The sequence below is a fragment of the Aplidium turbinatum genome, chromosome 1 (assembly GCF_918807975.1).
Source record: "Aplidium turbinatum chromosome 1, kaAplTurb1.1, whole genome shotgun sequence".
NCBI lineage: Eukaryota > Metazoa > Chordata > Ascidiacea > Aplousobranchia > Polyclinidae > Aplidium > Aplidium turbinatum.
This window is the reverse complement of record NC_137472.1, coordinates 38690644-38702647: the sequence shown is the minus strand read 5'-3', so window position 1 is coordinate 38702647 and position 12004 is coordinate 38690644. Positions and strand designations below refer to the sequence as shown.

The 12004-nt window shown below is 37.5% G+C and overlaps 1 protein-coding gene across 1 annotated transcript; it reads right to left on the bottom strand.

Annotated features, from left to right (window-relative positions):
* Positions 1-993: 993 nt before the first annotated feature.
* LOC145772217 (GATOR2 complex protein WDR24-like) lies at positions 994-8568 on the bottom strand. The gene is made up of 11 exons (XM_082584070.1): positions 8074-8568; positions 6606-6815; positions 6332-6475; positions 6031-6168; positions 5431-5613; positions 4447-5199; positions 4148-4314; positions 3677-3773; positions 3158-3435; positions 2542-2710; positions 994-1422 (listed from the first exon to the last, which is right to left on the bottom strand). The coding sequence occupies exons 1-11, from the start codon at positions 8269-8271 to the stop codon at positions 1132-1134; spliced, it is 2628 nt and encodes an 875-aa protein (XP_082440196.1). The 5' UTR covers positions 8272-8568; the 3' UTR covers positions 994-1131.
* Positions 8569-12004: the final 3436 nt, after the last annotated feature.

Sequence of the window (12004 nt, the reverse complement as noted above, 5' to 3'; positions counted from 1 at the left end):
AAGAAAGTTATAACTTACAAGGAGTGTGTAAGAAGCGTAATGTGCTATGGAACTGAATGCTGGGCGATGAGGAAGATCCAACGACAAAAATAAGAATGATGTGTGGCAAGACACTTTTCCACAAAATTAAAAATAATGTTACGTATGTTTGGTTGGTTTGTTTATCTTTATCCTGCATTGCGGGAAAGCGGACTTGAGCGCTATGCATCGGTGTACGCCTTCCGACATACACCTGACCCACGCTGCAGCCGACAGCAATGTCTGTTTCCGGTTGTCTACTTTACGTATGACTTAAATTTGGTACTACCCATTACTCGAAATCGATCACTAGGTAGAGGCAATTATCGTGAAGTTTCTTGCCCAGAGAAACAACAGCAAGTGCGGGTGGCTGGAGTCGAACATGCAGGCTCTCGACTGCGAGCCCAACGCGCTAACCACTCGGCCATGGCTGCCGACTTCTTTCTATATTGTATGGATTTTGAGCAAATTGGGGGGTAGGCCTAGGCTACTTGCTTGGACATCTTCAACAAATGGATGGAAACAATTTAACAAAACGACTTTAAAACTTAAGGTAGAGATGGGAAAAATAACAAAACCTAAAAAACATGGGAAGCAAGGTGAACCAGGATCTGACAGAGAAACTTAAAAATAGCACCCATAGGGAGGGGTGGAGGTGTCGCTGCATGCGGCCTTGAGGTTTTGGGATGAAGACCAGGCTTCTTCGAAGCAAAATTAGCTGGATGTTAAAAACTGAAGTAATATTGTCAATTTTAACATGTGTGGCAAATCACATTTCGATCAGTATATCTTGTACATCGACAGTAGGCCTACATTAGGCTACACAACCTGATAAGGCTCAGGGTAACTTAAAAGCGTTCCAATCATTCCTTTGTACTTGATTTAAATAAACTTAAGTTCTAAGATGTTCGGCATTTGTAAACGGTAGCCTAACGTTCCTAATCAGATTTTATTAGTCATTGCTATTGGGTCTGCTGTGATAAATATTGAGCTATTTAGTTTGCAATTAGGCTACTGCACTCAATTTCGGTAATATAATTTCATTATTAGGAAATAGATTTGTAGAAAAGTTTTGAACGTAAAGAATAGCAGGTATCGCAAAAGTACATTAGACTACAAACAATGAGTGACGCAATTTCTTCGCTGCTTGTTCTGCAACATCCATTTCTCCACACATTCAAAATGGCCACCGAAGCTGCATCCCTGGCAGTAGGTATATAAACCATTCACAGTTAAATTGCAAAAGAAGCAAGAAAGGAGTTTATTGTCGTGCTCGGCATCTGATGCACGGTCACACGACGAGGTATTGGACGGCATTCGACGCTGGCAAACTCGGCAGCTAACTTGAACAGTACACGATGAAGATAAGGCGCGAATTGAAGGAATTTTGCTCATTTTGATTACCTGAAAAACAATTTAAAGGCTACTTTGCAGGTATCCTATTAGCAAGAGCAACAACACAAAAATGCAGCCATTTAAAAAGTTATAGAATTTCGATTGCGATTTTAATTTCAACTTGAGCCTTGATTTTAGAATGCAACAGTATATTCTAAGACCTTTAAAATAACTGTTTTGAGATTGTCGTCTAAAACACGTCCACGTACGTTCAATCACGTAGTTTTATTTTCAAATTTTATATTGAGCTGGCTAAATTAACAAATAAGTTAAAATAAATATAATCATATCCAGTTACATTTCAAAACTTTCGTGCAAGGTGCATGAATATTTTTGTATTATTTGAGTGCGAATAGTAAAATCTACTCCAGGTCAAAGTCCTGGAAGGTAACATGTTTTTAATTGGCCTAGCCTATAGCATATTGCATAGGCACTAGGCAGCCTTTTCTCTCACGATAGAAATTGCTTACTTTCGGACCGTAAATGATTTTCTCCACAACGTTCGATTTTTTATAAAAATATTTACCTGAAAGGTTTTTAAAAAACTACAGCCATTTAATCATGCTATATGTTGTAATATAAAATTACTCTTTAGACACTGCAAAAAGTTTAATGACAAGGTCCGATACAAATGAAAAAACAATCGGGGGAATGCGATAAGTTTCAAGAAAAACAGTTCCTTCATGAACGTTGCCTGGAGTGCATTGTGAGGGGATTTAAGGAAAAATCTTTTGAAAGTTCACTTCACATTATTGGCGTATTCTCTAAAATCTCTAGTGTCCTCTTAGAGCTTTCTAAACAACCAGCTCTTGTCGACCACCATCCATTACAGCAACCTCACACTCAATATTGCTGTTGAAGCATCTTGAGCAAGCATTTTGGACCGAAATTTCAAATTTGTTTTACCAGGGGTCTTAGAATATACTGTTGTATCTTAAAATAGGGGCTGAGGTTGAATTTGAAAAAAATAGTCGATTACCCCCCCCCCCTCCTACGTACAACAAAGATAGTTTGTGAAATTAAAAATTTACACAAATAATACAGCTTTGAAAGTATTTTTTGATGAAAATAACATACGTTTCTTATTGACGCACACGACCAAACACTCTAAATATGGACAAATAATACCTGTGCGTGTTGAACCCACAGCTGATGCTTGGCCAAAAGGCTCATATAAGAACTTTGCCAGTATTCCACATCAATGTCATTGAGAGGCAGATTATTTAGAATTGCATAGGATGACAGCGCAAGTAAGATACAAACAGGTGTTTGAACGTCATTTTTTTCGGCAAACCACCTGAAAAATGTTGCTTGTTTCATTGGTGTGCAATAAATTTAGTTTTAACAAGCGGCGGTTAGAATATTAGCTTTTTAGCAGATAACATGTAAACTGCGCCATTCAAATAAAAATGCAGCTAATTCTGCTTCTTTATTTGTAAAGACCAACACACAGCAAACCTTTCAATATCTTGAATCAGATCACTGATTGGTTTATTGAGGCAAAACAAATCAGTTATGGTAACTTTTAAACGTGCGGATCCATCTGCTTTTGTTCGTAAGCAACAGTTGCGATTGCAAAAGTCAGTATTCAATTTCTATGAAATTAAAGACAAATTAAAAAAGCAATAGTTTCACTATATACTTTGGTCAAAAAGTTAGAAACAAATATATTGCGATTTGTGGAGTGGGGGTTAATAACACTGAGTTTAGCAAACGATAGCGATAATTATGAGACATGCATTACTTGAGCTGATCACAGGTGAGCGAATCCCTGATAGCGTCCAATGGATCAGGCCACAAAGATGGCTTCACTGACAGCTCTTTGTCACTTAAGAGCGGCTCGTCAGCATCTGCAGGAAGAGGAGGAGGAGACGTGGCATTTTCTACTCTTGTTGGAACAGATGTCTCGTGCCACCTTCCACCATGAGGAGTGAATATCGTACGCTTTGTCGCGGATTCATTGATGACAGCGGATGGTGCATCCACGTGGCCAAACTTGGCGATAGAATCCGCATCTAAAATCTGGAACAAGTTTGCACTTCCTGCTTAAAATAAGTTTGAGGTTACTTGACAAAAGTACTATGAGTTTCAAACCAGCCAACTGACGATTATTTTTATATAGTATCAACGTCTCTCGGGTAAAAACGACATGATAGAAACAAGAAACCCACTTAAAACTTTGCTACCACAAAATATTGTCATTACCTGCAACTGAGCTAAGTTTTAGTACATGATATCCTGATAAATTATTGAAAGCGATCACCTCTTTTTGATAAAACGCTTCAGATGGGACCCTCATCGCGCCCAGCTCCAAATCAGTGAGGAGATCTGCCTCCGATGTGCCTCCATCGTAACCGTTGCTGAGAAATGAATTTAATTCATTGATTACCAAGCAGAAAGAATGGTTAAAAAACAAAACTTTGCGTCAGCATTTTATTAATTTGCGCGACAAAAGGAACTTCTCGTGGAAATGGCCACTGCTAAAAAAGTCTTGTGCCTACTATATGAAGCAAGCGTGGAAATGCCGTTACTGCCCCATTGCAACCGTGGGAGCCAAATTTACGTCATGGTGTAGAAAGTAAACTAAATATGTGTAAATATTAGGTATTCTTCTGTGAATAAGAAAAATTCACATGATGGTCGACACTTGTCAATCAAACGAAGCCATTATAGACTTACTGTACCACTTTTTTGTTTTTCACAATTGGTTGAGCAATTAGCAAAGCAAACTTACGAATGGATAGCGTCATCTTCGGAAAAGTAGAAATCCGGCTCGGAATGTCTTCCTCTTGCTATATCTGTCAAATAATCTTCGATAACCATCCGTCCATCATCGGAATGTATCTCTGATTCCGCTCCGCTTGCAATGGGAGGAAAGACTTGCGATCCTAGGACTTCGTCCTGGAGTTAAAATCAGATTTTAACAAAATTTAAGGAAATTGGTCATGAATACTGCCAACAACGCAGATAGAGCAGTATAACCATCGGCTTTTGTTTACTTCTTTAAATTAAATCGTAAAAATTATTGTTTACCTTTCTTGCATTCAATGAAGGACGTTTTCTTTCATTATCTGTTCGTTTGTTTCTTTCAAAATTGACATCAGAGTGTGTTCTTGGAATTGGGGTACCGGAAGGGTTTGAAGATTTTATCGCTGATAAACTTTCACAACAAGTGCCATAGAATTCAGACAATAAAAGCCAAGTTCTTGCCACGTTTGACATACCTGCTTTCAACGCTACTTCCGAGTTATGTTTGAATAATTCGCACAATGTAAGTTTACATTCAGGACCGTTCAGTTTGTAATTTTTAGCGGCAAATTGAAAATGTTTCATAAACATATGTTGATTCACAGTATCAATCGGTTTCAAACAATCATTCAAATCTTTGGAGGAAGTCGGATCAACTACAGTGCCATAGGAAACAGTCAAATTTGAATTCGCGTTTAAAAACCTATTCATTTTAATACTTGAAACGAAAGCAGGCCCGTGTAAATCATCCATGTCATTCATCTGCAAGTTGCTGCCCCCTTTCCAACCGAAAAATCCTTGTAACTTTTGGTGACCAGTGGGACTCTGAAAACGGGAAGAATACGAAGGAGACATTTCATGAGCGTGGCATATGTATCCCAGGGAACTCATATTAAAGCCTCTGGTTTCTGTGTTGTCTCCCGGTCGGACGGCTTCACGCATGGTGTGTAGGTACAACACTCCGTCTTTGGAACAAGAAAACATCACGCTCGGGTCGTGGTTCTTCCATTGTATACCGGTTGGAATATTAGAGTGAACCTGATAAAAATGGAACAGTTTCATAATACGCAAGAACATGTGTCATAGATGATAGTGATTAGTGAAACTGTTTCAAGTGAAATTTTAGGCGTTGCAATTTGTATCCTGCAACAGTGTATCTTTCAAAACGTCAAAAATATTCAGTTATTCTAGATTTTTGACAAAAATAATGCTTGATGAACATGTATCCACCATACTGCAATAAAGTAAAAAGGCTTCACAAAATCTCACATCAAAAAAAGCAAACGGAACATATTTTCTTCTTAAATCCCACACGTTGATACTAAAATCTAACATCATTGAAGCTGTAGCCAGTTGATCTCGGCGATTTGGTCTCCAATGCACTGAGGCTACCGAAGAAGTTGTTGGAATGTTGCCTGTCTCCTTCACACGAGTATGAGAAATATCCCAGACCTAAAACGGTCAGTACTATTTACATTTTACTGTACAACCATACAAAACTTGCAAAGCTTTTTCAATATATATATAATGGGTGGGTTAATATAAAACAACCTGGGAAAGGGAACCAGACGAAAATCTGCTTAATAAATGTGTCCCTCTCTTAAATGTTTCAATTTGTAGGCTACTGTTTTGTCTACAAATCTTTAGGTCGAACTTAAGTAGAAAGTTTACAAGAATCGTACCACAAACATAAAAAGACACTATAACATAACGTCACCATAGAGTTTAAACTCCTAAAACATATTAATCAATAGGTAGCCTACCGTTGAACCATGGTATGTACCCTGTTCAGTGAAATTTTAAACCTGTGGCAACAAATTAAAAAAGCACTAATCAGGAACAGCTGAATTTCATGAGAGGATTTTTTACCTTCACCATGTTGTCTCGCCCACCAGTTGCAATTGTATTTTTCTCATCTGAGTCAGGATGCCAATCTAATGTATAAACTGATCCTTTGTGGGCAATGAATTGTGTCATAAACGTGCTTCCGCGACGATAATCCCAAATCTAAAATAATATTAGATTACTTTTTGAACAATTTATATATTAATCAAGCAGTGGAAGAACTACTACTACTTCAGTATAATAGCCGATGCGGTCTTTGATGAAAATTTGGAGAAAAAAAAATGGAAGAACACACCTATGTAAAAACTCTTTTTAAAGCACTAACTTGCACATTTCCGTTGTCAAAACTTGCAGCAAATTGAAAATGATTAAAGGGACTGAATTGCACACTTCTCACACCATCAGCTTTGCTGACGAAAGTATTCGAACACTCTTTTTTCCGCAAATCAAACATTTTCATGGAACCATCCTGTATGATAAAAACAAGTTTTAGGAGATGAAGTTCTGAAGTGATATCAAATCTGACTTACTATATTTCTTTAGCAATCTATACAAAAAACAATTATTTTGCAATACACGTTAACCACAAATTGTATCACCTGTGAGCCACTTAGCAATCTTGTTGTTTCAATTGGGTGAAAGGAAACTTTTGTTACAGTACGACGATGTTCTGTGAACACAACCAACTGCTTGTTACGAGTAGTTGTTGTCAAGTCCCAAACCACCACTGCACCATTAGTGGCAGCAGTGGCTATTAAGTTTTCATCGTTTTGGCACCAGGTGACATCTGAGCTGCTCATGTTTAACCCCTGCAAACAAATTTAGGAAAAAGATGTAAAGTAGTTTTCACATCACAGTAAAAGTAATAAACCTAGTAGCCTAGTTGTGTAGAATTTTTAGAGTCTGTATACTGTTTGGATCAGTAAAATAATAAGAATAATAACAATTACCAAGATTAACACTAAGCTAGTTTGATAGGCATTCTAGTTCTAAACAATTGAAAAAAAATTAACACATTTTTTATCCTTGTTGATTCAGAAATATTGACATTTTAATTTGGTATATCATAGGTAACATGAATACATTTCTATAGGGCATATGAACCCTGGCTACAAGTTGCAAGCATCTCTCAATCTCATTCGATCACGTCCGGGACAGAAAAGATACTATTAACTACAATCGCTATAGTACTACAATGTCATAATGATGCGACTTTGCTCGTTATTAAACCTAGTCGGGGTTTTGACAGAAAACTAAGTTACTCTTCACTCAAGCCTACCACTAGGGATGGTAGAAGTAGAATTCCACTGTCCCTACCTACCACCCGCTTGAATATAGGCTACAGTATACTTTTTTACTGATATTTAGTGTAGTTATTATTTGACTTAACTAAAAGTGAACTCAGTCATGTTCGGAAACTTGAATAATTTATTGATAAAGCTTTCGCCGACGCAAACCTGGACTAACAACAAAGTAATGCCGAACAAGCTCATTAACAAAACAATATATTTTTCTGTTCAATATAATATTTTGTGTGAAAAGCATTGCCGGATAAAGCAGCTTCACTCACTGAAGCCATGACTAACAACAAATAAATGCATGCGCATTAACAAAACAACATACTTTTCTGTTCAATATAACATTTTGTGTGAAAAGCATTGCCGGTTTAAGTAGCTAACTCACGGAAGACACGACATATTTTTCTGTTCAGTATAACACTTTGTGTGAAAAGCATTGCCGGATAGAGCAGCTTCACTCACTGAAGCCATGACTAACAACAAATAAATGCACGCGCATTAACAAAACAACATATTTTTCTGTTCAATATAACATTTTGTGTGAAAACCATTGCCCTATCTTCCAAGCTGATACAATCTGCAGATTTTACTAGGAATAGCACCTAAAAGAACGAGCGCCACAGTGCTCCACACCTAAATATCCTGATGCCACAGTGTGTGCGCCTATTTGACTGGCACCTAACTGTCTGAGCCTAATAGACGTGGACCCATACAGTATACAATAACTATCTTAGTTTTCACAAACATTACAAAAAAAGAAAAGTTTTACCTGTTTTCTCCCAACATGTAAATTTTTCACTTCTTGAAAAAGGCAGGCATTCTCATCAATTGAAAATATTTTAAGTAGTGATCGTCCAGCAACAACCAACCTGAGATTATCCCGACTTAAACTGAGTGCATTGGCTGCTCCACCAACTTTACAAAACATTGCACTTTTACTATGTCCAAACAATTCACTACTTTCCATTCTTATCCTCTAGTCTTTGAAGTAATCTCCTTCAACACACACACCTTGTATTTGTAATCATTTACTGCACTGGTGACTATGGTGAGACCTTAACTTAAGGTCGAAACGGTGTCGTTCTGTCTGCAGTTATGTAATGCTCTTGGTTCGCCAATTGAGCACTCTGCAATAAGACACCTTGCTGTTGCATTGCGCATTGCTCACCACTCCTGCAGATTGAGCACAATGGCAAGGTGGGTGAAAGTATCCAAATGTGAATTTTGCGTACCACATATGGAAAAATCACCACACAAAATTACTTATAATACTAGTCTAGTCCAATTAAAAGTCTAGTGTATGTTTACTGCACTGATGAGACTTTAAGGTCGAAACAGTGACCTCCTGTCTGCAAGTTATGCTTTTGTAATCATGTACATTATTTGCTGTACATAGGCTGGGTATGTATTATGTAAATAGATAACAGTTGATAAAACCAGGCCCTACAAACGAATGCCACTAACACTGTATTTATAGATGCTGTACTTTGAAAACTACAGTACGCAATGTCTTTATGATTCCCAATCCTTTTTATGCTGTATGATACTTAAGTTAGGAACGGTAGAAGTAGAGGATTGTTCACAAAAAGGGTGGACAACTGGAGGGTCATAGTGTAATAACAAAATCAAGTGTAACCACAGAACGAAGTTTATCGCCACAATATGTCACATACCCAGGTGTAACGTATCTATATAACCTGTAACGTTGCAACGTGTGTACAAAGTGTGCATCGCTAGAATAAATGTATGCAAATATTTGATATTACATTAATTCTAATCTATTCAAGACAGGATAATGCAGCAGTAGACTTAACACTAGTGATAAAAACAGGGAGCCTCGCATTGTAAAAGTGACTGGTGAGGTTCTACTGGTGTTATAACATCCACAATTTTAAGAAAAATCTAGCAATTTATTTGTTGATAATGCATTTATGTTAAAACAAAGAAAAATTTTTGCAGCTCAGCTGATTTTGTAGTAACCCTTAATTAAGCTGTCCACATCAAAGAATATTCATTCAAACTAGTTGTCCGGATATACTGCTGTCCCAGTGTCCCTAACCAGTCTCTAGCACATCACAGCATTGACTTTTGGTCAAATTTTGGTCAATCAACGGTTAAAATACCAGAAACATACACGTTCAAAATAATATGCAAGTATTATAAATAACGGCATTTACCGGTACTTAGCAATGTTACCACGCATCTAGTCGATATAATTATTCAAAGACAACAAGACTTTAACGAGCAGAGAATTTTACTCTGCCAACCTTGATGACTGAGACTGTCAATAGATCAGACACTACAAATATCCATACCAAATGTTTCAGTACTGTAATTCATTGAGATAATGGCTGAAAGTTTTAATGGAAATTTACTTGTTCACTTTCGGCAACTCTGTTTCATGCGTCACGGTTGGCTTCCCTCAGTTGTTCACAAAAAGCATGTTTGAGTTGAGATTTGAGCAGTGCTTCCACTTTGCGGGATTTTATCCCGAAATAGGGATTTTTCAACGCTTCGAAGGATAAAAAAAGGATATGAAGATCGGAAGGATTTTTTAAGGATTTTTAACAATTTTACAAGGAAATTTTGTCTTAAAAAGGGAATTGTTGTCTTCAGTAATTTTAAAGGAAATATTATTATTATTTCCTTTCAAAAGTTCTAAAACCGTCTGGAATAAGGATGATCAGATGGTTTCCATCGCCACTCACCATCTGGAACCCCTCTAACTCTCTTTCCCATTCTCGCCTTTCTGTGGCTTGATTTCTATTCTGGTCATGTTGGGAATTGGACATGAGTGCAGTACTGGCCTGCAGTGAGTGAATTAGTTCATTAGTTCTCAATTCTTTTAGTTGAAATTAAGTAATCCGTTGATTTACAATTGAACTTGAGTAGCAATGACAAAGGTCACTGAGTTTCGACGTACTGTTGGGTATGATAAGCTTAAGCTAGTGGACAGTGGTACGGTATCCTTCCAGTTTAGAAAAGTTAGTTACCGTATACTATAGCCTATGCTAACCTAATATGACCATAATAATAATATAGCTAGCTAGGCTGTGTATACGACATGCAGGGGCTCCGGACACTTCCTGAGAGTGGGGGGGTAATTTAAGCAGAGCGGGAACGATGTTTTGACATCGACAGAGGCTTATTGGATTATCGCATCACATATACTTCTGGGAGGTCGCTTCCCAGACCCTCCTTAGCATTACTGAAAGCTTCAGTTTCTTATACAGCGTCTTAGGCGGCATATTTCGCGCCGAAGGCGCAAAATATTTGCCTTTCACTACGATTTAAGGTCGAAAAATTATTTCAACGAATCTAAAATCGCGAGCAAAAGCTTTTTAATATTTGCCAAATTTTTTGAGGTTTTTAGACAAATTTGACTGGAAGAGGGGACGTAGGCCTAGGCAAAAATTCTTCTCTGTATTCTTCCTTGGCTCAAGTCTTCCAAATTTTACGCTTCAGACGCTAAATGGTTAGACTTAAAAGATCAAAAGCGTTAAGGTCCAAGCTTTCTATAACTTAATTTACAATTGCATGAATACAACACGATAACCTGTGCCATAACATCCCCAGTGAAAGAAAAAGTTTCGGCATCTATAGGGTCTAGGCCAACGGTGTTTAGCCTGCGGCCGTATGCGGCGTCGATGAATAATTATGCGCCGTTAACACGTAGCCTAATTTCATAAGCATGTGTTGGCGACCGTGTCCTATTGTTGAAATGAAAAAATTATTTCATTAAAAAAATGAAATGTATTTTAAATATTATAGGCTACAAGGATATCTAGAACCACTGGATACCTTCAAATTTTAGAGCTTGAAAAACATTTTTATCGTAAGTTTTTGTAGGCTAGACTGTATTGTTAACATCGTTTAGAGACAAAACTTTTTCCTCGACCCAATTTCATTGTAACATTAGCCTACATTGCATTATGTCCTTAAAAAGAAAAAGAACACTAGCAGAGGAGAAAAGAGTATTCAGTTCCAAATGGGAGTTGGATTATTTCATGATCGAGACGGCAGCGCATACTATGATGTGTCTAATATGCAGTCAAGTAGTTAAAACTGTTAAAGGAGATAATGTAAAGCAGCATTTTCGTCGTCATATGTCACACAATTACGCAAAATTAGGCAAGTCGAGGAAAATCTGTGTCGAAAATGTGGAAAAGTGCACTTGATTATCCAATGTTGCGAGAATTGGAAAAGAGAAACTCTTGTTCTTTTCGGAAGCCCTTAGGCTACGTGTGCAATTCTGCTTTTTCACAAATGAAGTAGCCTACCTGAAAAACGAGTAGCCTACCGAACGCGATTGTTGGACGGAAACCTGGAGTCCCAACTAAGACTGTATCTCGAGAGGTTCTCAACTTAGCAATTTTATCTGCTCGTATGCAAAATCAAGGGAGTCACTTGTTGCAATGTCGCAGACGGAATAAATTCATTTCAAAAAGTGTTATGGCGCTATTAGGTATAAGTATGATAAGTGTAGTAGATATTAACGAATGAATTATTCTCTTTAATAACGCAAATTAAAAAAAAATCATTTCAAACTCACTAGCGGCCGTGCTTTGTAGAATTAATCTGAATGCGGCCGGCAATAGCAAAAAGGTTGTGCACCCCTGGTCTAGGCCTACATTCAATTCACAAAAAAAATAAATAAAAGCTAAAATGCATTAACTTTTACAACAACCAAAAGTATAAAG